This window comes from Hemitrygon akajei, chromosome 17 (assembly GCF_048418815.1).
Source record: "Hemitrygon akajei chromosome 17, sHemAka1.3, whole genome shotgun sequence".
NCBI lineage: Eukaryota > Metazoa > Chordata > Chondrichthyes > Myliobatiformes > Dasyatidae > Hemitrygon > Hemitrygon akajei.
The window spans coordinates 39,653,519-39,679,872 of NC_133140.1; the positions used below are offsets into that span (position 1 = coordinate 39,653,519).

The window sequence follows — 26,354 nt, forward strand, 5'->3', positions numbered from 1 at the left end:
TTAGGCAGCAGTAACTTTCCTTCAACCTGCAGCTTCTTGCTTACAAAACGTATTTTAAAACTGAGTGAAAGGAATAATACAATCAACGACAGATGCTTTAATAGATAGATGGGTGGGGTATGGAGGTCTATGATCAAGGTGCAGATCGAGAGATCTCAGCAGAATAACAGTTCGTCATAGACTGGATGGGCTAAAAGGCCTGATTCTATACTGGAGCACTCTATGACTCTATGACTGGTTTTGAAGTGGCTGGAGCACTGTCTAGGTTGTGTAAAATAATAAATAAATAAAAGTAAATAATTCACCCTTAACATCTCCACTTCCTAATCCTTTTAATAAAAGAAATTCCATTCACATGAAAATAGGGAAAGGAAAAATGTTCTGTAAAGTTAATAATTGAGAAAACAGGACAGTTACTGCTTTATTGATTCAAGGCTTTAATCTGTTGATAACTCTGGACATCTCCAACTAGATTTTGCTGGTATAATTAGTTTAGATTTTCTAATCTAAAAGGCATCATTCAGATTATGTTTATTAAATAATCATGCTTGGCTTTTTTGGCAAGAAAAGTAAGTAAGGACATGACATTATGTTCAGTTAAACTTTATATCACATTCACACTTTGATCATTTGATTAATTAAATCCCTGTATAAATTTTATAACACACATTCCAACAAATCCAAACCCATGACAGACTTAATAATTCATGTAAATTCAATTCTATACTGAAATGAAACTGTTGTAGGCTCATGGGGTAATTTTCATTGTTTGAATTCATTATTGTGTATACTCACAGCAATCTTGTTATAAGATCGTTGCAAGAATAAGCAGAAATTGAGGGTTATAGATAGGGTAAATGCAAGCTGGCTTTTTCCATTGAGTTTGGGTGAGACTAAAACTAGAAGTCATAGGTTAATGGTGAAAGGTAAAATATTTAAGGGCAACCTGAGGGGGAGGTTCTTCACTCAGAGGGTGGTGCAAGTGTGGAACGAGCTGCCAGTGGAAGTGGTCGATGAATGTTTGATCACAATATATAAGAGAAGTTTGGATAAGTACATGGATGTGAGGAGTATGGAGGGCTATGGTCCAGGTATGGGTTGATGGGACTAGACAGCATACCAGTTGGCATGGACTAGATGGACCAAAGGACCTATTTCTGGGCGGTTGAGCTCTTTGACTTTATTACTCCAAAATCCAAGACAAATTAATTTCAAAATAGTCAGGAATGGGATGGCACACTTTGTTAGAGGGTGAAGGGGGCTATCTACTCCTTGGAAAATAGAAGTTTCATTTGATTGCAAGTACAGAGGAATCTAGGTTCATTAATCATTAAATAGGAACAGACAAGTAAACAAAGCTATTGAAAACAAAGTACAAGGTTTCATTTTCAATAGAGGAGGTTTAAAAGTGGAAAAGGTATATTAAACTTTTATAAAATTTGTTTCCTTGCCTTTCACAATTCTTTGTATTTCAATTTTAGTTAGCATTTTTTTGTCAAATGCTTTCTGAAAGCTCACATAAATAGTAGTCATTCGTCCATTCTTTCAAAAAATGCAGGTCAAGTTCATCTGATTTGACTGAACCTGTACAATTTTGTGTCAGCTGGTCCTGAGCCACAAAAGTAAGATGTTGATCGGTTGTCTTGTTATACTGTATACTTATTAACTGCATGCTCTTTGACCATTGTTAAAATCCTGGTCTCCACATTACCAAAATAATATATAGGTACTAGAAAATGCATGACATAATGAGAACAGAGAGAGAGAACAAATCTCAGGAAAAAGATGAAAAGTATGTTAACTAAATTTTTAATTTGCATTAAGCTAGAATACTAAGCCTTGCAAAAGGGTCTTCAATAAAATTAAAATAATCACCATAAATAAAATGTGGGTGACAATATTTGTGCAGGATTAACTACAGAGTATAAAAAATAAAACATGACAGGGGAATGAGTCCTGATCTGTACCAGGGACACCTCATACTGGAAGCAGGGATGCCACAGCACCTGCAGCTGATGCTGTTATGTTGACAGGCATGAGCCAAATGTTAGGACAATGGGGTTGTGTTAATTGCCCTGCATCAAATCAAGCAACATAGGCCAAGTTACTTGCACCATTGTGACTTGATTGATGTTGTCAATTAGCATATAGAACATGGTCATAGGTACAGGTAATCAATAGTTTTTGTTTACTTAGAAACAGTCCTGACAACATTAATTTTGGGTGTCTGGCTCTCTGTCTTCAGAAGCTTTTAGAGTATTTGTGAGAATTACTTTGCCACAAAGGTGTTTGAACAGTTAGAGGTGTCTCCCATTGTAGATACGTAATGTGAATGATGTTATTGTAACTATCAAATTGTATTGGATCACTTTTGATGTTAAGGTTATAAGAATGTGATGTACTTTTGGGTTTGTGGGTCTCTACTGAGAGTGTCTCCATGACAATGCCTGTTGTAACAACAAAAAATTTCTATATCACCAGCTTCACTGTTTCTCTGGTGATTTCGATCACAGTCACAACAAGCATACTGATAGCACTAGTTTATACCACACAGGCTCTCTGACAAAACCTCTGCTTTAATCAAATCATCTAACAATCAGCAAAAGAGAAGCAGGAATTTCCTTCAATTAATAACAAAGAGTACTGAAGTCGATTTTTTTCCTTGATCAAGCTCCTTCCTTTTGCTATCCTCTGCTTGTCAACTATCAACCGACCAACAATTTGGATATCAATTTTGATAGCAAAGATGAACATTAGGTTTTGTGTCTGTGCAATGACCAAAATTATTGCGGTAATATGGTCTTAATAATTTCAAATCCCATCATTGTTTCACCTCTCCTTATCTTAGTGTTCTTCTCCAGCCCATGAGAACTCCAAATTATCCTCTAATTCTTGCATACACTCTGATTTTAATTACTCTACTGTTGGGTGTAGCATCATCCCTTAAGGCTCAAAACTCAAAAATTCTCCCTTAAATCTCTCCAATCATTCTCACTCATTTGGCATTTCCTCAAAATCAAGTTCTTTAAGGAAGGTTTTAGTCACTTGCTGTAAAATCTCTTGTGACTCAATAGTAATATGCTTTAATAACATTACAACATTATGCCTTTGATCATTTTACAACATAAAAGTGACATTTGAAAGCAAACTGCTGCTAATGTTATATTTGTATTCAAACACAAACACAGCTCTGTACAACATAATGAGCCCATTCCAGCATTCATTGCTTACTCTTGTAAAGATTCATGTGTTTACGTTTGTAGTTTAATGAACTACACTCCAACCAAATAAATAAGGCCCATGACTTAACTGTTAAACAATTAAAGTGAGAAGGAAAACAAACTCTGACGTATCAGTTTATTTCAACAGTTCTGCATTTGTTCAGCTTTCAACCATTGACCCTGTGATTACTGTCTTAAGTTCAGATTTTGTAAGGCAGAAATAATAGAAGGGGAACAAACAAAAAGGTTTCACACACAAATCCTGCATAAAGGGAGATAAAAAGGAGATTTCATCAGTGGCATCAGAACTTTCTTTGTTATTAATAGTTATTTTCTCACTCATTTGGGACCCTTACCGATAGCAGTTATTATCGAATTTGTTATAACTGGCAAATGCAATTATAACTCCAAAACCAGCTCCAAGGGAATAAAAGATCTGAGTTGCTGCATCAATCCAAACCTACAGATTAAGAGAGAACACAGTCATTCATTGGGTACAGATCACATTTCATCAAGATAGCTTTAGTTAACACATCTGCATGAGGCAGAAACTACTCTCACTTATTGCTGAATTGTGTTTGAGGCGGTGAGCCACCTTTGAGAACCACTGGGGTAGCATTTGTGGACTGATTTGCCTTGAGTGATGTTGGGTTCCTTTTATGTCACTTTGGAGCTGTATCTAGCAAGGCAAGTGGAGGATATTCAATCATATTCTAACAAGCCTAGCAGCAAGAAAATTGCACTGTTCCCTCTAAACTGTGCAGGTGTGTGGCCGCACAGTAACTGAAATGCTCACCTGCATATTGCCTTTGTTGCCACACAACTGGAATTTTCTTTTATATAGCATTATGATAATTTTGAAATCTATGTTAATATAATCATGAAATACCCTGTAATTATAAAATATTTACACTGTCAGTATTTAAAGTTACAACACTGTTACAAATTGTAACAATAAACACAGAATGGAAGCCAGTAGCTTATTGTTCATAAATTGCCAGCCCGCTGAGCACTAACACCATCCAGTCAAAACATTTTATTTTTGCCATTTCGCTTGCCAGTTGCTTTGACTACCTGACACAGTTCACTTGTCTTGTGCATATTACAAAAAAAAAGTTATAGTGCTGTGCAGTTTTCAGGCTGCATAAACATTTCCTTCTAAGACCAATGATTAGTCTGTGCAGCTGTAAAAAAAAACTAGAAGGCACATTATTCTATAGTCGGAGGTAACTCAAATCATTGCAGTATCTGATCTGCTATGTAACATATATGTAGTGTTTATTCTGAGATGAGATTAGCCTTTTTTGTCACATGTACATTGAAACACAGTGAAATGCATCATTTGGATCAAATACCAACAAAACCTGACAATGTGCTGTGAGCAGGCTGCAAGTGTTACGATGCTTCTACCACCAACTAATATGTCCATGCTGGATCTATTAGAGGCTACTCTACAGGGTTCAGTTTGCTTTTTTTAATAAAAGGTCTCAATTGACCCTTGGAACAGATCAGTGCACGGTAGATAAGCCTTCCACACTAAGAATTTAATGAAAGTCATTAACTTAGCTGTCGAATGTTCAGATAGTGCTAAGATTCTGGGCAATCATAATAGCCTGCTTATTCAGCAACATTGATTGTGAAAAGAATTCTCTTTTGTTATGAATGGTCATTACCTGGCATTTGATTTAGGAATATATTATATCTATTTATCAGCCCTGGCCTGAATCCTGTCCAGGTCTTTCTGTTTGCAGGCTCAAACCATTCCATTATCTAAAGAGTCATGAACTGAATGTGAAAGAGTACAATCTGCAAACAAAGTAATAAAGATAAAGATTTACTGGAAATAGTAGCAGTCAGACAACATTAGTGGACAGAGAAACAGAATGAATGTTCCCCGATGATGATCCTTCTCCCTGTCAACTATCGCATCATGGGTGGGTGATTTTGTTTAAGAAAGAAATGGAAATAAAAGAAAAAATACATTTCTTTAATAGCAATGTATTCACCGGTGAAAGAAAATGCTACAATAGATTGAGTTTACAAAAATCACTCTCCACCACCTTCACCCTCTATAATTTGGTAAAATGTAAAGTTAACTTTGGGATTACAAGCTTGGGTCTTGGCATAAACATAAATGTGATGGAGGAGACCAGTGTCCCTATAAACCAATTAATCAGGTCCATGGATTACATTAAAATACAATTTTCCTACTGCTTTACGGTCTAAAACCTTGACAAACTTCAATAGATATGTGTTGGAAATTATATTGACTGGCTACATCAGAGCCGGTTAATCAAAACATCAATGCCCTTGAATGGAAATGCTTACAAAAAGTAGTGGACATGGCCTAGTCCATCACAGGTAAAGTCCTCAAACCATTGAGCACATCTTCAAGAAAGCAATATCCATCATCAGGGACCTCCACCATCCTGGTCATGCTCCCTTCTCACTGCTGCCATCGAGAAGAATGTACAGGAGCCTCAGGACTCACACCACCAGGTTCAGTAACAGTTATTGTCCCTCAATCATCAGGCTCTTAAACCAAAGGGGATAACTCCTTACAACTTCACTTGTCCCGTCATTGAAATGCTCCCACAAATTATGGACTCACTTTCAAGGGCTCTTCATCTCATGTTCTCGATATTTATTGTTTATTTATTTGTTATTATTATTCCTTTCTTTTTGTATTTGCACAGTTTTTTTTAATACTGGTTGAATGCCTAAATTGGTGCTTCATTGATTTTATTATGATTATTATTCTATTATGGATTTCATCGAGCATTTCAATGTTGTATATGGTGACACATATGCACTTTGATAATAAGTTTACTCTGAGCTTTGAAAGGTTTATATATTAGGAGATATATGAGGCTGCAAACCGACTTTACAATGTAAATGTTAAAATTCATGTCATTGTGTATTAGGGGCCAGATAATGTCCTTTTGCCTTCAAGTTTAATTAATTAGCCAGTCAGTCAGTCCAACTTATATTTAAAACATATGTACCCTAGAATAATGGATACACCTAAGAAGTGGATTAACTTTTCAGGCTGAGAATATCAACAAAGATTGTTACAAAGACCAGATGTTTAGAACATGTTACATAACATAATGTTGTCTTATTTTTCTTCCCTTCCATCAAAGTATCACTTGTGCAGCCAGAACTCTGACATGATGTTGCCCAGATGATTTAGTTTTTGTTTTGCTGCCAAGAAGTAAACTATCAAACAATAGCAATCACATCCACATTCATTCCTCTCTGACAGAAGAACCTCTTGGTCATCATACCAGGACAATCATTAGCTGCAAAACTGTTTATTGGGGAAGACCTTGGTGCCTTTTGCCCAAATGTACTGAAGGACACAGCCACTGTAAACAGTTCACATAACTCCAAAGTCCATCAAGCCACAGTGACAACACACATTCAACAATGTCATGCAATAATAGGTAACTGAATTATGCTGGCAATAGCAATTCTTACATCGGTGCAATATGGGGTTTGACAAAATACTAGTCTCTACATCCAGCTGAATTAATTGTCCCATTCATCATGTGCTAAAAAAAATATGGTGAGCCAGTTTTCACTAATATATGTTGGTTATAGCAGCAAAATTCAACTGAATTTGGCAAAGTAGAGAAATTTTAAATACAGATTATGCTGAATATGTGTCAGAATGTCATGTACTCTAAGGCTGCTTTAAAAATAATGCATCTGGAAACCGGCCCTGCACAAATAAACTAGCGATGCTGCAGATCACATTGGAGAATATTGCAAGTTTCTGCCAACTGGCCTGGCAGTCACATTTCAAATGATACTCAATTTACATCATGTACCAGTAAAACTGCTGAAAGATTCTATGATTTGCCTTACTCATAGGTGATGGACTGGAATAACATTATTCTTTTATTTTTGGAATGAACGCATATTCTGAACAGAAACGAAGCCCAGTAACTTTCCATAACCTGGATAGATTGAATAGTGTCCAGAGTTGTTATGATTTTAAGAATTTGCATTTGTGATTATCCAAGAAGGAAAGTCTACTCTCTAACTTTTCATACTAACTTTCTCTAACTTTAACAATGGAATGTATTCATCAAAACCATAATGTACAATCATAAAAATCATAATAATGAAATTGAGTGTATCTGACATCAGATTATACTACGAACCACCTCCACCCCACCCCCACTTCACTTCTCCCCCCCCCCACCTCCCAATTTAGATTTCAGTGTTTTTAGGAACATGTTTACACTCCTGCTTTATAAGTAATGCTCAGGAATATTGCATGATCCTCCTCTGCACGTTACTCTTGACCCAACAAAAACTGCAGTGCCTCAGGCCAACTCTGATCATTTACAACCCATCTCAGTCAGAGTTGTCATCTTCTTGCTTTTGCTTTGCTACAATATGTAGCAGAATTTCATACCTACTTGCACAGCTTGGCACAATTGACCTTCTGGCAGTACAAAAGGGGGCATCCCATGGGCATTCCCCAGTAATATTAAGAATCTTGCTGGAATTCATGTTATAATTTTACGTCCCAGTGGAGAAAGCTGTAAAGAATCAAGTTAACTGACTATTAATTCCTAAATTTCTTGATGATGCTGTAACCTATTGTTCAAAACATTCAAACCCGAGCAAATATTGCAAATGCAGTGAACCACAGATCATGAAAATGTCACCAGTCTTTGAGTTGAACAAAAGTAGGCCATTCAATTCTTCACATCTCCCACTAATCAGTCTGATCATCACACAGCTGTCTCTTCACTTATTTGCTCCCTTTCTTCCAAATCCTTACTATATAAATTCCACAAATTGCACCTGAATGTGACAGAGATATTTAAGTTATCCTAATGAACTTAAATGTGACGCAGTCTATGCTGATAGAATCACTCACAGCAGAAAGGAGAAAGGACAGACACCAGGCAAAGAGTGGTACTGATACAGCACAGTACAGGCCCTTCGGCCTACAATGTTATACTGAGCTTTTAACCTACTCTAAAATCAATCTAACTCTTCCCTCCTACATTGCCTATAACCCTCCACTTTTTAGACATCCTTGTGCCTATCTAAGAGGCTCCCAAATTTTCCTAATGTATCACCTCCTCCACCACCCCAGCAGTTGTTTCCAGGCACCTACAATTCTTTGTGTAAGAAACCTACCTCGAACATTTTCCCTAAACTTTCCTCCACTCACCATAAAAGTATTCGCCATTGCTTCCCTGGCTGTCTACTTGAGCTATGCACCTTATAATCTTATACACCTCTGTCAGGTTGCTTCTCATCCTCCTTTGCTCCAAAGAGAAAAGCACAGGCTCACTCAATCTTTCTTCATTAGGCATGCTCTCTACTCCAGACAGCATCCTGGCAGATCTCCTCAGCTTCCATACCCTTCCTATAAAGAGGTGACCATAACCGAACACAATGTGGTCTAAGCAGAGCTTTAGAGCATTGCAATATTACCTCATGGCTCTTGGACTCAGTCCCCAACTAATGATGGCCAACACTTCTTGACCACTCTATCATCGCCTTGGTGGTTTCCTTAATCCTACTCACCAGTGCTTTTTCATGTCCCCTTCTAGTTCACCTAAGACCTCAAATAGTAAAGAAAGTTGTAGCGCTTTTGCTCCAATTCTTGACTCTGAAGAAGAAACAGAACAAATCTATGCCAGTCTTAATGGGGTCCTCAGGAAGGCAGAATCACCTTTCATGAAGAATTCAGTGGAAGACTTGGTAAGGATGTCGATCTCTGCACTGGCCCATTTGGTAAAGAGGGAATAAGAGAAGCCAATGCTAACAGCTTTCTCCTCCTTGGCAAATTTGTTGAGCATGGAATTGTGATTGCCAACAAGCATTTCAGATAACATGGCAAATGAAAGACTGCATGGAACGACCTATGTTCAAAACACTGGCACCTTGTAGACTACATCACCGGGAAAAGGAAAGGCCTGAGAGTGCTTGCAAGAGCAGGGTTGCTGAACAGATCACAGGCCTCTTATGATCCTTTATGTTGTACAAAAGGACACCAACATAAAAGCCAAAAGTATAACACCCTCATTTTCTATGGGCCCAGAAACACAAGGAATTGTGGAAGAATCATGGTCAAAGGGCAGTGAATCTGTGGAATTCATTGCCACAGATGGCTATGGAGGCCAAGTCATTGGGTATATTTAAAGCAATGGTTGATAGGTTTCCTCCTGAACTTCCAGTTTTCTCCCACATTCCAAGCTGGTACATGTGTGGAAGAATCTGGGAATATTGTTGAGAATGTGAGAAGAATAAAAGGGTTTAAGGTAAGATTCGTGTAAATGGATGGTTGGTGGTCAGCACAGACCGATTAGGACTAAGGATCTGTACCATGCTGTATATAAGTTTACATCCACAGTAAAGTGTTATGTTTTCTGTAAGTCACACAATAAAACTATTTACATCATTCAACAGGGAGTCATTCAAAATATTCCAGTCACATTAATTAATTTGGAGGTGAATCCGCAGGTTAATCTCATTTGCCATGTAGCTCTGCTTTTATCTTTCATTCTTAATGTGCAGAAGAATGTTCCAGATGTTTGAAAATCCACCTCTACAAAACGTCTGAGTTTCCAAAGAATATTGAAATAACTATCAAAACAGCAGATGTTTATTTCAACTTACTTAGTTTGATAACTTGACCATTGAAAATGATTTAGCTGGGCCAATGATGCTAAATATTCACTGAATATTTGTTATGCTATTAATTGATGGTCAATTAACTTGCAAGGTTTTGTACTCTGGAGACAAGACTGTTCTTTTTTATTTACTTAATTGAGAATAATGAAGTTTACAATATCAAAATTCTGATTAGAATAACAGATATCTTGGTTTGGAAAAATCATTTTCCAAGCTTACTCACACCCGTCTCCCACTACAATCTCCCAGAGCTAACTGCTCGGAGAGGCAGAATTGATACTCTAGAAGTTAAAGATGCAGGGATGCTACAACAAAATGACCAGATCTTGAACTGTATGCTTACTTAGTGCAGGACGTGGGACTAGTACCAACTTCACGGGCCAGAGATGCCAGGGAAGATACTAGACAGTTCCAAACCATGAGGTAACAAACCACTAGCTTCTCTGTGGGACATTCTTTCTTTTTCAGACATTAGAGCTACGCTTCTTATACTACGCTTCTCAGAGCTACGCTTCTTATACTGACTTTTATTATCTGAGGCTGATTAATATTTTGAATATAGATCAAAAAGTAATTAATGGAACTTTGATGAGGTTTCTTCAGCATTTCAGAACTCATTATTATTAGATATAGATATATGTAAATAACTATCATGAGAAATAGCATTTTAAACAAAATGTGTGCTGAAAGAGTAGTATATAAGAATAGTATTTATTGTTGGCAGACAATTTTTGCAATGAAAACTCAGATCATTATAGGTGATGCATGCATTAAAATAATCATGCTGTTGGTATTACTATCATTTGGAGGTAATTACTTAATATGTCTTCTTTCTAAATTTTCTCCCACAGTTCAAAGACGTACTGTTCAGTTGGTTAATTGATCATTGTAAATTATCCTGTGATTAGGCCGGGGTTAAATAGGTAGGTTGCTAGGCCAGACAGGGTTGATCCACGCTGCGTCTCTAAATAAATAAAATATATCAGTAACCTTTAAGATCCTTGTTTGTCTTAATATCATGTATAAAAGCAAGGAAGTTATGAAAGAAGCTTATTAAACTCTTGCATGGCTTCAGTCAAAGAAACATGTTCGGTACTGGGCTTTCAAACCCTAATAAGGTCTTGAAGAAGGTGACAAAGATTGTTGCATAATGATGATGTGATGTATGGACCTAATGTATGGAATATATACATTAACTTTCTCCAAGTGCATGCCTTTATTTAATTGATATGTATATGATATAGACACAACAAATTGGCAACGAGTACGACTGCACCAACTGCACCAACATTTATTAGACGACAAAATTCAGGGGAAGGGAATGAGACAGTGAGAGGAAAGAGGGAACTGAACCAGTATGGTGACAGAAAAGGCAGTCACAGATGCAAGAAAAGGGCACGTGAGAAACAGTGCACAGTACACAATGAGAGACACACAACTAGCAAAGTTAAGTAAAAATAGCATGACGATGGTCTTAGTCGGGAAAGTTGGTGAATTTGATAGTGCTAATGAGGACTGGGAATTGTATATTAAGGAGTTTGAACTGTAATGTCATGCTAACGATGTGGATGAGGTAAAGAAAGTCTCTGTACTTCTTATATTAATGGGTGCTAGAACATACAATCTCTTACACAGCTTGGTAACTTCTGAGAAGCCAGCAAGTAAGGTGTTCGATGAAATAGTTAAAATTTCGCAAAGTCACTTGAGCCCAAGGTGGCTAGTAACAGCTGAGAGATTTAGATTTCACAAAAAGAACCAATAAAAGGATGAAAGCATTTCTGAATACATTGCAGAACAGTGCAGATTTTCTCAATTCTGTGACTTTTAGAGATAGATTTTCTAATGCATTAAGGCCTGTACGTGGCCTTGCACACGGCGTCCTAAAGTGGACGCTGAACTTCAGAGGTTGGAGGTGATCAAGAAAGGGACTTCAAAGTGAGCAACAACCCTGTGTCACACACTGTACAGTATCCCCTGCCATGTATAGAAGACATTTTTACATCTTTGGGAGGCAGGAAAAAGTTTTCAAAGATTGACATGTCACCAGCCTATCTGCAAATGAGTTTGAGGAGTCAAGCAGGAAGTTCCTCACTATCAACACTCACAAAGGACTGTTCCAGTATAATCATCTCGTCTTTGACATCACCTCAGCTCCAGCAATCTGGCAAACAGCAATGGACCAAGTGCTCCAAGATATCCCAGGAACACAATGTTACTTGATGACATCATCATGACTGCCAAGAATGATGAAGAACACCTCCAGAACCTTGGCAAAGTGCTTACCAGGCTGAGTGAGTATGGTGTGTGCGCAAAGAGAAACAAACGTGAGTTTTTTGAGAATGAAATCTCATATTGTGGACATGTCATTCACAAGCGTGGATTACGTAAGTCACAAGACAAGATTGAACCAGTACTGCACACACTCAAACCAGAAAACATGCCACAAAGCAGGTCATACTTTGGCTTTGTAAACTACTATCATCAGTTTCTCCCAAATCTTGCCACAGAGCTGCACCCATTGAATGCATTGTTGTAGACAGGAGCAAAATGGAAGTGATCAGAAAGATGCAAAAAACCATTCAAGGAAACTAACAGACTAATATCATCTGATGAAATGCTCACCCATTATGACCTAGCTCTGCCCATCAGAATGGAGTGTGATGCCCTTTTGGCACTGGAATTGTTTCATCACACATTATGAAAGATGGATCTTAACGTCCAATAGTACTTGCTTCAAGATCACTGATGAGCGCAGAATGCAACTATGCACAGGTCCACCACTACTTCTATGAACAAAAGTTTACTCTTGTGACAAACCAATAGCCCCTTGAGTCCATTTTCAATCCCAGGAATGGAATCCCAGTGTTGTCTGCTACCTGGTTGCAACTTTAGGCACTTTTCCTAGAGCCCACTCTTATGACATAGAGTTCAAGGGTATCAAGCAACACAGCAACATTGATGGCTTGTCACATATTCCACTGTTGACAATTGAAGAAGAAAATTCTTCACCAGCAGAGGTGTTCCACACAAGTTGGTGGACCAGCTGCTGGCAACAAATTCTGAAATACAAAAAGAAACGAGGAATGATCCAACATCGTAAAAAGTCTGACATCACCATGAAAGGATGGCCAGCTCATGGTAACCCAATGTTGCCAGAGTTCTCACTGAGATGACACCAACTGTTGGTATGTCAACGAACACTAAAGAATGGATTTCATGTTGTGGTTCCCTCTACATTGTGCTCCAGAGTGTTAGAGAATCTGCATGAATGATACCTGGTATAGTCAAGATGAAGAGCCTCACCTGGAGATATGTGTGGTGACTGGGAATAGATAGACAGATTGAAGACTTGACCAAAAAGTGCTTGGGATGCCACAAAGTTCAAAATTCACCCTTACAGGCTCCTTTACACCCATGGGAGTGGACACCTTCACCAGGGCAAAGAGTGTATATATATTTTGCTCCGCCATTCATGGACTCCATGTTTCTGGTTGTTGTCAATGCTCATTCAAAATGGCCCGAGGTCATACCAATGAAGTCAACCACATTAGAAAAGACTGTCTCCACTCTACCTTCTCTGGAAATGGCTTTACCAGATCAAATTGTGAGTTACAACATACCACAATACATGTTAGAAGAGTTCACACTATTTATGAAGAAAAGTGGCATCAAACACATCAAGTCAGCTCCTCACCACCCAGCAACGAATGGGTTAGCTGAAAGGTTTATCCAAGCCTTCAAGAAGGCCATTAAAGCAATGGACAAGGAGGACATTTCTCTACAGCACAAGGTGGACAACTTCTTCCTTGTGCATTGAACTTTGTTCATGCAATGACAAATCAAACACCTGTGATGCTGTTCATGAGCAGGAATCTAAGGTCTCACATAGACCTCTTGAAACCAGATCTACAGAGGGAAGTGCAGAACAAAACAAGTCAGCTGATGGCTAAGTGAATCACCTAGGAGTTTCGAAGTTGGACAGGAAGTCCTAGCGTGCGATTACTGAGAAGACAAGTGGACACCCGGTAGGATATCTACAAGAACCGGACCACTGATGTACACAGTGGACGTTAGAGATCATACATGGAGACGTCACGTGGACCAGATACTGGATGTTCAGCCGAAAATCACACCTGAGTCAATTGCATCCAAGAAGACAGACACATTACAACCACCAGACTTACCTCTCTATGTGATAATGTCACTAACTGCAACATGACACCTGCAAATGGAAAAGTTGTCTTTGACAAGGCACCAGCCAAATCTGATGCCACTCCACAGATCCAAAGGCGCTATCCTGAAAGAAGCAGAGCGCCACCCAAAAGACTGAATCTTTAGCGTAGTGCTGTTTGTTATGGACTGTTATTGTGAAAGGATGTTTTTTGCATATGGTCTGTTTAAGGGAAATTGAATGTTTTGTTACATATACAGTTTTATGTTACATTAATCTAAAGGGGGAGGAATTGCAATGTCTGGATCTAATTTTTTTAGTGCAGTGACTCCCCTTAGCAGTAATCATTGACTGATAACTTACACATGCACATTGATTTGTTGCTCTCTCTGCAAAGTGAATATACACATTAACTTCTTCCCTGAGCGTGTGCCTTTATTTATTTGATACATAGTTGTACAGACACGGCAGATAATGCTAAGGGATGAAGGAGATTATTTAAATGAATGAGGCTGTAAAGTATTCGCCTTAGAACAACGGAGTGAAGAAGAGATCCCTTGCAATATTTGGAAATATGAGAAGCTTATTGAAGAGAAAAAGAGTCTGTAACCAGAGAACACCGATTTAAGATTATTGGCAAAGGTACCAGCTATAACATGAGGATTCTTTTCTTAAAGTTTACATAGTGAGACTGGATAATTAATGACCAGTTGTACTCTGGAATATATTAATTCAAAGGCTAGTGAAACCAACTCAATAATAACTTTCAAAAAGAAACTGCAAAAACATGGAAAAAGAGTAGGGAACAGAATTTTGGACCGTGCTGAGCAAAGCTCTTTGGTGGACCAAAGAGCTTCCAGATGTAAAACCCATTCTAGAACTTATCAGTTGAAAAAGATAGAACTTGAGTTATTCATAATATCACTTGATGAACACACTCTTCAAGAACTGCAACGATTCAAAAAGGCAGCTCAGTACTACCCAATTTAGAACATCTAAGGATGAGCAATTAAATGCTGGCTCAGTCTGTGAAGCCCACATCCCTTTTGTGCAAACAAATATGATTCTGCGCAAGGAGCTGCTTCCTCTATTAGAACTTTTCTTTCTCAAGAGTCACTAACAAATGGAGACTACTAAGTGCACGTCAATGAACACTGCATGAGAGGTTCAATAGCTGATGGCACCTAATTTGCTTTTGAACCTCTTATCATCATTTGTTACCTCCAGGCTTTTGCTAAATATCTCATGGCTATAATCCCATATTTTAAATGTAAAATACTTCAGGCTATGTAAAATTCCACTGCCCCTTGTCCCAAATCACACCAAGTGCTATTCACTCATTTTAAATGTTGAATTTGCGTCAATGTATTCAGATTCTTATCTTCTATTTCCCACCATTGACAACTGGTCGTTAATCATCCAAACTACATTTGCTTCTGAAAACTGAGACTCTACCTCTCCTTTGTGCTTTAAGATGTTCCTTGCAACTTACAATAAGATTTTGTTCACCTGTTCCAATAGTTATCAAGTTTAGTGTCAAATTCTGTTTGATATCTTTCATGAAAATAGTTCTGACCTATTTTACTATAATAAAGCTGCACATACAACTGCTGTTAGCAGTGATAGCTTTTCCTGAAGAACCACAACTTCAAAGACTTGAAATGCAGTTGGAAGCATCGAAGTTTTGAGCACAGCAGGCAACCATTTGGTGGAGAATGTTTATGCCAGTACTTGACGAAAACAAACCCAAATTAATTCCATTGCTCTGTGCTCTTTCCTAAAGCTTTCAGTTCACATAGCTTTAAAGCGTTACATAAATTTCTCCAAAATTACACAATAGTTCTGATCTGAAGCACTGCCTATGGCCAAGCAATGCATGGTCTAACAATCCTTTTTGTAAGGACTTTCACCAGGTCCCTCCCAACCCTCAGCAAAAATTATAAAGATTTACACCAAGAAAGAACTTTCCTCCATTTGATTTATAACTTAATATGCCTCCATTAAATCTTCCATTATATCAATAGCTTCCCATTCTTGACATTATTCTAATAAATCTGCAATTTAGCCTATCTGCGGTTATGTTGTTGGCTTTACAACTTGGCAAATCTACTCCGAATTCCTTTTGCTCTTGTTTAGCCTTACCAACATCCCGTAAGCATTTCCCGTTACTTCTTCACTCACATTCATCCCAATTTGTAAAGTTCAACATACTTTTGGCTTTTTTTAGGCTTTCATCTAATTGTAGTCATACTTTCATGTGCAAGAATTATGCAGATTGACCTGGCCCCTGTCTGCCCTTCTTTCTCATGATAATATAGGTTTTTACTTGGCATTTTCTCCTGGAGATCCCTATTAAACTAATAGGGAATATTGGGAGAAAAAGGTGAAGGGTCAAAAGAGCTGTGCACTATACAAATAAATCAAATCTTGTAGCATAGCCTGCGTTGGATTAGAAAAAGGATTTTACCTTATCGTTATTCTTTTCTGTAACCGGAGACATATAATCAGAGAGATTCAAAAGGAGATCATGGGCATGTTACGTTGGAGCTGGAATGAGTGGTGACACTTGCAGGCTGCCCCTTTGGGGTGTTTAATGTTAACACAAATGATGCATTGTATGTTTCGATGTACATGTGGCAAATAAACTTGAGTTTTTGAGCTTGAGATAAGTTTACTGAAATAAAAATTGACAGAGAACTGCATTCTCTATACCCAAATTGGCCAATCTATTACCCACATCGCAAGAGCTATTAACTCTCATCGGCTGCAAGGGTTTTGGGATATTAGGAAGACATGGAAGCTGTTGTATAAATGTAAGCCTTAAGCTAGATGACAGCTCAAGCAGATCTGGGACCTTCAATATGTTTGAGTGATTCAGGCTTTGATGGACTCAAATGGAAAGCTCGCTTGGCTTGATTAAAATCTTTCCAGCTGACACACATTGAAGGAGTTGCATAGGCAAAGACAGCCAAATGTTCAGTTTTTTTCCCCCTATTTTTTGCTTTTTTTTTTAAAGCTAAACGCATGTTGCTACTGGAGCAATTCTCAGTCATCTGGAACTGCTTGAGGAAGACAAAGGGAAATATGGTTGATTGCAGGGAATATACATTGGCAGTACCTATAGTAACATTATCATTAAGACTGTCCAGGAAAAGTCAAACAATATATATTTTAACATCTTCCACAGCAACATTAAAATCCATTGCTGCAAAACTGCCAAATTCTAGAAATGTTTTCATGAGACGAGAAAGTAGAGGATTAAACCCTGGCTTTCGTTTCTTCACATAAATAAAATCACCATGGCATTTACTAAACAGAAACACACTTACAGATTTAAATTACATTTAATCTATTTTGATTGTTCTTTGGTGGTTGGATGTGTTATTGATATCAGGTCCTCATTTTAATATTAAGTCTGCCACAGAGGCAATGAAAATTTTGTTTTAGTGCTGAAGCAACAACAGGAAATGCTGGAAATACAGTCAGACAGCATCTAGAGAGAAAAACAACGTTCACAATTCAGGTATGTGTCTTTTAATCAAAATAGCGAAAAGTTAGCTTTGAATCTCTCCCCAAGTCAATGCCTGATAATAGATGCAAAATTCTCATTGACCTCGAGACAGAAGATAAACCATAAGCTTACCAGGGACTTGAATGCATTTGAATACTGTGCCCCAAAATTCTTCTAGCATCTTCTATTTTTATCTTTGATTTCCCTCCTTTGCAGTTTTGTTTCTCTATTTGTTTGAACTCAGAGTGGGCTTTGGGTGAAGGAAAGGACAAAACTAACATTTAATGCAACCATCAACATCATTGTTAACGCCAGGTTACTTTAACTCCCAAACTCACCAGTCAGACACCAGGTTTAGACATATAATTTTCCAAACTCCTATTTTTTTCTGGCACTCATTATGTTTACATCAAAACATTCTGCAACCTCCCACTTGAACAATTTTCTTGACAGGATCTCAAAAGAAGTTCAAGCCTTTGCTTTCCACCATTCATTACCTTCTCCTCCAATCTGCAGGTTATTCAGTTCCTAATTTGCTGCTGTTTAGTTACTGACTTCAACAGTGTTTTTAATTACTTGGTCACATAAAGCAAGGACACTTGGAATGTAGTGTGCTCAGTGCAAATGCTGGCTTACACCAGGTAAGGACATGGTATTGATCACAGCACTTCTACGCTACACAAGAACAGGGATTCAAAATGTGGTGGTTAGTATTAGATGGTAGCAAACCAATAGGATTCTTATTGTTGGCCATTGCCTGGGGTGCTTTAGAGTCATGGGATTGTTAAAACACAAAGGAACACATTCAGCCTATCAGTGCTTTTCGCTGGCTCTATCCCCATGCTGAATAAATCTCTCTCAACTACTTGTCCAAATAACTTTTTAAGGTGCTGATTAATTCTGATTCCTCCATCCTTATATACAAGAAATTCAAAATTTTAATTACTCACCAAGAGCAATTCCTTTTTTTCTCAACCTTTTTGCCCAAAGTTTTAAATCTCTGCTCCAACTCCTTGAACATTAGCTGAGAAGAGCTTTGATCTATCTAGATCAGCTTCTAATGCTGCATAACCATTATTATTACTTTTATATTTCATGTGGAGGGTCTCCTTCTGAAACGTCAACTGTTTATTGTTTTCCATAGATGCTGCCTGACCTGCTGAGTTCCTCCAGCATTTTGTGTGTGGCATTACAACGTTGCCAATGCTCCTACAATTGTGATCTGGCCCACAGTCTTCCCTCAGAAAGATGCAGTAAATGGAAACACTGGAATGGTTGAGGATGAGAGGGTGTTCAGTGAACTGACTTGTCTTCAGCCACAATCAAAGGCTGCAGATGTAGACAATCGTTTTAAATGACAGTTTGAAAAAAAAATGATGTCTCTCAGAGAAATGCCACTGTGAACACTTCTCTGAGGAAAAAAATGTTTTCTTCAGCAGGAATTCAGTGCTCGGTGAAATAAATAGCATCACAGTCTCATTGACCTCAGGCCACAAGATCACCCACGAGCATTACCAGGGACTCAAATGCCTTTGAATGTTGTGCTTCAAAGCGCTGGTGGCAACTATTCTAGACATTAGGAAGTTCCCAGGATACCGTGGGACATTGTTTAACACTGGTGTCTCACAGCTCCACAAAGTCGTGTCTGATCTCCGGTGCTGTCTGTGTGGAATTTGTGTGTTTCCCCTATGACTGCAGGAGCTTCCCTGGGAGTCTGGTTTGCTGCCACATGCCAAGATGATTGATAAGGTAGTTAGTGACTTTAGGTTATTTCTAGTGTAAGAGAATGTTGGGGCGGGCAGAGCTGATAATGTTTACGGGTGCCCAAGGGTCGGCACGGATGTGGTGAACCAAACGGCCTGTTTCGGTGCTGTAGAACTCTATGAAATAATGCTGGTGAATTCTTTCCTCTATTTACACATACAGTACGTTATCCTAATTGTCTTTCGACAGCATGCTCTCACTGCTTTCATAAATCTGAGATGACTCTTAAACTTCTAATATTGCATAACAACATTGTAAAACTATCTGGCCCTCAAGTTTCTCTCAGCTCTCAGAGGATCCCACCAATCTCATTCCCTCACTTAACTCCCCGTGACCTATTCTCTTTGACGTGACCAACAACTGCACCGAGATGCTCTGAATTCACAGCAGGCTACCAATCAGCACGCCTTTGGTATGTGGGAGGAAAGCAGAGTGTCAGAGGAAAATCCGCATTGTCAGAAACTCCTCACAGACTACACCAGGGGTTAAGAATTGCACCTGAGTCGCTTAGGCTAAGAGGCAGCAGAAGTATCTGCAATGTTGCTATCTCACCGAACCCAAAATAAAATCCAGCGTACAGGGCATCAAAATATCAGAGGCAATATTTACTTTGGATTATTTAAGATAAGTCAGTCACAGATAAGCCAGTCAGATCTTTCTTCAACCTGCCACATGCAAAGTGGAACTTCTTACCTGAGCTTCCTTCAGGCGTTCAAAGTCTATGCTGAGGTAGGCTTTGATCCCGTCCATGGCACCCGGTAACGTGATTCCATGGATAAGCAGCACAAACAACACCATATAGGGCATGGTCGCCGTGATCCACACCACCTGTAGAGAAAACCAAGGGGCAGGAGCACTTTACTCCATTCTGATCACAGCTCTTATAAAACAAGATGAACAAAGCCATTACATTTCAGACCCCTGTCCAATTGTGCTGACATTTCAAACAGAGTGCTTACGAAAGTGAAATTATTATGGAGAGTTAATCTAAACTGTAAGAAAACCAAATCATTAGCCATTTTCTATAATAGCCACAAGATAAAATTTAAAAGGTAGAAATTAATGGTATTTTATCTACCAGCTAGCAACGTATTTTATATACTAGGTAGTTCAATAATACTCCTGAGAAAATTATATCCAACCTAATATGAGAGGCTGCTACATTGCAAAGCAAAGTGATAGAATTATTCACCAACAGAAACTACAGGCTAGATTTGCCTAGAAAACATTGTCTGGGAAATCCTTGCTTTTTCCCACAGAATTCCCAGGAATCCACTGATTCCTATGCAACAGTATGTGGACATGCATGTGGAAATGCTCAAACCAGGACTCATTGCGGAATCTGAAGGCAGAGCACCAGTTTCCCATGATATGTCAGCAGTTACACTGGCAAATCTGCCTGCTGAATTCTGCACTCGGTTAGATAGGACACAGGTTAAATCATTCCATTTGTTTCAACAGAAAACGGTGATTAGCCTTTTTAGAAATTCATGCCTTTATTGTCTTAATGGATTTTATTTCATACCCAAGGGCAAAGCTTAGCCAGCTGTTAAAATAGTTGTGTTACTGGGCGTAGTTCTGGCCCTACAGTATGATGATTTTTAAAAGGCAGGAGGGCCTTGCTGACCATATCAGGGGCGGTTTCTTTCAACAAGTTGCTGTTAAAACATCTGCTCCAGCTAACTGTGGACCTATTGCAATGTTACCAACAGCTTCCTATAGAATGGGACTTCTCACATCTTAAATGGAAAAACATCTGTCCTGTGTGGTAATGATACAGGACACCAGCTTTCCTATAAACCGAAAGGGAGATTATCGGGTCATGTTCATAAAGTACTTAGTCAGCCTAGTCCTTCAAAGGACTGACCAGTGATGTCACCATGCCATTTGCAACATGTAAACTCTGGTTCACACTGTAGACAAGGCTGCACTGAAGACCCAAGTATGGATCTGATTGTCCCTAATGTCAATCCTAGAATCACTAAATGTCATATTGTTGCCTACACAGTGCCAGGCACAACAAGAGGCCCAAACACCAGGCTTGACCATGGACCATGGGTGACCAGCCTGAACCTGTGACCGGCAGCAAGGACCAGGCCACAGAGATCAGGCATCAAACAGGGTGGGATAAGAGATCAATGACCCAATGATCTGATCTTCCGGCTCTGTGTCCACATCGAGTCCTAGATCAAGGTGCAATACGGATGAGCAGACGTTAGATGCTCTGACATTGGTGTGGAGTACTGGTTGAGTACACTGGTCCAGTACTGATGGATACAGAAAAGTCAATGTGTAGCACATACATAGGAACTAGTTAAAACAAGTCTGTCAGAGTAGAACTTTGGACTACTCTACTGGTGGGCATAGGCCTCTTGTTGGCAATATAATATTGGATTGACTTATAGGTGTGAACAAGCCTCTCACTAAAGTACAACACCAGTGTGCCCGTAAGTTAGTCACTGGCTATATGAAACCAAGCTACCTTATGGTTGGTACAAGTCTCCTGCTACTGATTCAGCTTGAAAGAGCCTGTTTAAAGCAAAGGTATGGAGGAATTGTGCTATCCCTATTACAGCTTTACACACTGAGTTTATTCTTGTTAGAGGATGACTCGTGTCTGCAAACTTGAGGGATTCCAGGATAAAGCTGGAGTGGAGAATTATAGTGGCTATTGAGCGTGGACAATGAAGAAAAATGCCCAGATTACTAATGTGGTGGAGTGGGAAAGGCTTGCCCTCCAACAGGAAGATGTGAACAGCTCACTTTACAAAAAACAGTTTTTACTTGATGTTTTTTTTTCTTTGAATGGCCTGCATCCTTGTCTTTGAACTTGCATTTGAATTTCATAAACACGCTTCGAAAGCAACAGTGGTCAGGTCTGAAACTGGGAACTGGCAGATTGTACATTATATTCTCCTTTTCTTACTTGATAGAATAAATAACATTTCATACCACATCCATGGTGCAGGAGGTGGACTGGCCTATTCATCCTGTGGTGAACCTGGAGCTTTGTGCTATTTCCTGGACATCCTACCATAAGAAAACGCAACCACAACATGTCAGGGGAGCTCCTACAGCATGTTCCTCGGGGATGGGTACCATTTCACTAACCCTAATCGAGCTGGTAAAAGGCTGGTGAGTTTGAGCAAATTACTGCTGCCTAAACCTATTGGACCTGCAGTAAGTGTGTCTCACGTTGCATACAAACATATTTTAGCTTTACTAGCAACACTTCAGTGAAAGTATCTTTTTTCTGCAAACACACAGCACTAAAATAAACAGTGCAAGCCAACTGAATTTGTAGGCCATATTGTCTATTGCACACTAACAAGTTGATTTAATTTTCACCTTCCTCTTACTGGGAAATGATATAAATATGTTAACAGTAAAACATTTTGATTAAATGTCTTAAAGCAGCCAATGTTATTATTCTGCTTTTCCCCAAACTGTGTGTGTTGTAAAACGAACACCAGGGATATTAAATCTGTTTTGGTTAATGAAGAACAAATTGAGTGTATCTCCTGTCTATAATACAGAGCTTCTCAATGGAAGTCTATTAGATAACCATAATAAATATCAGATTACAGAAGACAACTCATACATGCTGTAAAAAAATTAAAAATTACGCAGAGCTTTTCAATCATGGGTCTTCTGAAAACATTGTTTGCTTGCCTTGCAGTTTCTAGAACTCTGTCCTTCAACAGAACCTTCTTCAAGAACCATGTAGCAGATGATTCAACCACTGGGAGGAAGTTGCAAGTTCTAGCCTTTCCTCAACTAACAGCCGCACATCTTCACATCCTCACTGGAGTCTCTGGATTCGTTTCAAATTGTGCACTGCGTTCCAATCTTTTAATTCCAATTTGGATTAAAAATAGAAAAAGTTGTAAACACTTAGCAGGTCGGACTACATCTGAGGAAAGCAAAGCAGAGTTAATATTTCAGCCTGAAGACCCTTTGCCTATGAGCTGAAATGTTAGCTCTGTTTCTCTTTCCACGGAAATACTGAGTGTTTTCAGCATTTTCTGTTTCTTCTTTCAGTTTTGCACCACCTGCTGCTGTTTGATTAAGCTCAGCTCATGCCAAGGCGAATTCAAATGTTTGGAGAGATTACTACTGTAATAAGTAGCACATTTACCCAAAACCCTGCAATCCAATATTAATTTTACTTTTTTTATTATAGGCTTAAAACTGGAGAAGGATTACTAGCTTTGTTCACACAGCACTGCAAACTATTTTAAGGTCCAAGTATCATTTTAGCAGTGGTATATGGAGATGTCGCTATTGGCTACAATGATGAAAATGATCATTAATTTCAATAGTTTAAGATATTGATAGGGCAAAAGCATTGGGGGAGGTTGGTGGGTGGAATTGCAATACAGATTGGCAGAAAGATGTTGACATGAATTGGACCAGTATCTAGATTTATCAGATAAATTTTGTCTTATACTTTTTCTATTTATTGTTAATCCAGTATCAAACTCACACGAGTAACAAGAAAAAGCCTTCACCAACCACACTCGTCATCTGATTATAGAGACTATCTAAATTTGCAGATTCAAACATCGGACTTCTAAGGAGCTTATGAACACTTAGTCTTATTCTGTGCTTGTGAGGAAATGTTCCAATTTCACTTGCTTCTTGATAGAATTTAGTGTGCTTACTTACTGGGCTTTGTTTGAATGACTGATGTTTTCTCAAATAAAGTATTAGAGATGATGAGAAGTCAAACACTGTACCTTTCCTGAAGTCTTTACCCCTTTCCAGAGACTGAAGTAGAGAATGATTATCACAACAAGCAAGCAGAGGAAAAGCTGCCATCTCGGCAGCCCCAAGTTATGAATTCCAGCACTTTCATGGAGATTGAGAACGCCCCGTCTAGGAAAACAAATATCAAAAATTATAAGAAACTAGACAGGTGCAGATTTGCCTTTGTAACATAACTGCAACATTCAACGGACTTGCACCACCAGATAACTAAAGAGTTGTGGTCAGCCGAGGAGAAAGGAGTCAGAACGTCAGGAAATCTCTACATGGTCACACTGAAGGAGCTTCCTCATACCAACTCTGGTAGTCCCAGCACACGACAACTATGCACGTGGAGCCGTGACAGGTCCTGATGGTAAGATCAGCTTGGGAATTAGGATAACTGAGCAGAGGGAATGGACTACTGGAAGACCCAGAAACTGACATATTGAAATTAGACTATTTTGTATTGCCTGAGAGTGCAGAGAGACAGAGCATGATATACTCTTTGGTCTGGTTACTTCTCAAGGATCATCTGAGATCTTGCTGAGTGCAGCTTGCACATTTTGCGATGTAAGGATCAGTGACTTTGATGGGTGGGTGGAAGAAGAATAATTTCTTGCCATCTTCCCCTTTCTCTTTTTTCTTTTCCCTTTTCCCCTTCTGGCTCCCCTCTTTCTTCTTCCCTTCTCTTCACCTGCCTATCACCTCCCTCTGGTGCCCCTCCTCCTTCCCTTTCTCCCATGGTCCACTCTCCCCTCCCATCGGATCCCTTCTTCTTCAGCCTTTTACCGTTTCCACCTGTCACCTTCCAACTTCTCACTCCATTCCCCCTTCGCCCCCCACCTACCTCCCCTCTCACCTGGTCTCACCTACCACCTAGCTTGTACTCCTTCTCCTCCCCCACCTTCTTATTCTGGCCCTTCCTCCTTCCTTTACAGTCATGAAGAAGGGTCACAGTCCAAAGTGTTGACTGTGTATTCCTTTCCATAAAAAGCTGCCCAACCTGCAGAGTTTCTCCAGCATCTTGAGTGTGTTACAAAAAATAATCACAGCTCTTACTGAAACAACTGTTCATGTAATACTGGTTTACTTTGGTCTATTAGTTTCAGGCATACTCATTTCATTTATTTTAAGCCAGGTGCAAATGCTCTGGCGGAAAACAGTAGAGGGCAGGACGGTGCATTGTAATCTAAATTCGTTACAGTGCAGGCTGGAAGCCTTGCCACTGGACTGTCTTAATCCAATTCCTTATGGTCACAGATCTACAACACAAAACTGATCTAATTATTAAAGTGGGGAGAAGCAGCAGAGGTGGAGCTCTGCTGTAACTCTACCAGCATCGTTATATGGTGACATTAGATCATTAAATAAAAGAGATTCAGTCTTTTACACATAGCCCTCTGAATCAGTAAAGTCTGTTTTTCTGTGACAGTACAGTGCAAGACATAAAAATTACTGTAAGTTGCAAAAATAAATAATAGTGCAAAAGACAAATAACAAGATAGTGTCTATGGGTTTATAGAATGTTCAGCTATAACACTTTTAGAACATAGAACAGAATAGTACAGCACAGTACAGGCCCTTCAGCCCACAATGTCCTTAAACCCTGCCTCCCATATAACCCCCCCACCTTAAATTCCTCCATATACCTGTCAAGTTGATTCAATGTTTTGTATTTTCAATTTCTATATTATCGAGGAGTGTGTGCATTGCTGCAAAATGAAACCTCAAAATTCTGGAGGATAAAGTACATCAAGAATTAAACAAACCCATTCTTATCTTTGTCATAACACACAAGAAGCCATCAGCTTATGCCAACTTTCAGCGCTGTTCCTTTTTATGGGGAGAAGGCAGGGGAAAGGGGTTGAGAGAGAAAATAAATCAGCTAGGATTAAATGATGGTGTGGACTCATCGGGCTGAATGCCTTAATTCTGCTCGTGTGTCCCATGGTCCTATGGTCTGAATATTACCCCACCAAATTCCCTATAATCTGTTCTCTTTCACCTGCCCATTCCACTCACTCCACTGATTTCCTTATCTGAACATCTAGCACGTCCTTGAAATGAGGAGGGAAACTGTAGTAGCCAGAGAAAACCCATACAGACAACAGTGGGGGGGTGGGGGGAAGGTCAGAAATGAATCAGATTTTTCATACTCTCAAACTATCAGCACTTCAATTATCTCCCTGAAGTGCTAATTAAGTTTAGTTCTCTTACAGATTTTCATCGACAATTATTAAGTATGACCTAAGAGAGGTTATAGGAAATTATT

General features: G+C 39.0%; 1 protein-coding gene across 5 annotated transcripts in view; it reads right to left on the bottom strand.

Moving 5' to 3' along the window:
• The window catches only part of slc6a2 (solute carrier family 6 member 2), a 162,692-nt gene that overhangs the window by 56,738 nt on the left and 79,600 nt on the right, over positions 1 to 26,354 (bottom strand). For all 5 annotated transcript variants that reach the window (XM_073069970.1, XM_073069972.1, XM_073069971.1 and 2 more), the window contains 3 exons: positions 24,073 to 24,211; positions 20,027 to 20,161; positions 3,578 to 3,681 (listed from right to left, as the gene is read on the bottom strand). In XM_073069970.1, the coding sequence (XP_072926071.1) occupies positions 3,578 to 3,681; positions 20,027 to 20,161; positions 24,073 to 24,211 (378 nt within the window). The remainder of the gene's footprint in view (positions 1 to 3,577; positions 3,682 to 20,026; positions 20,162 to 24,072; positions 24,212 to 26,354) is intronic.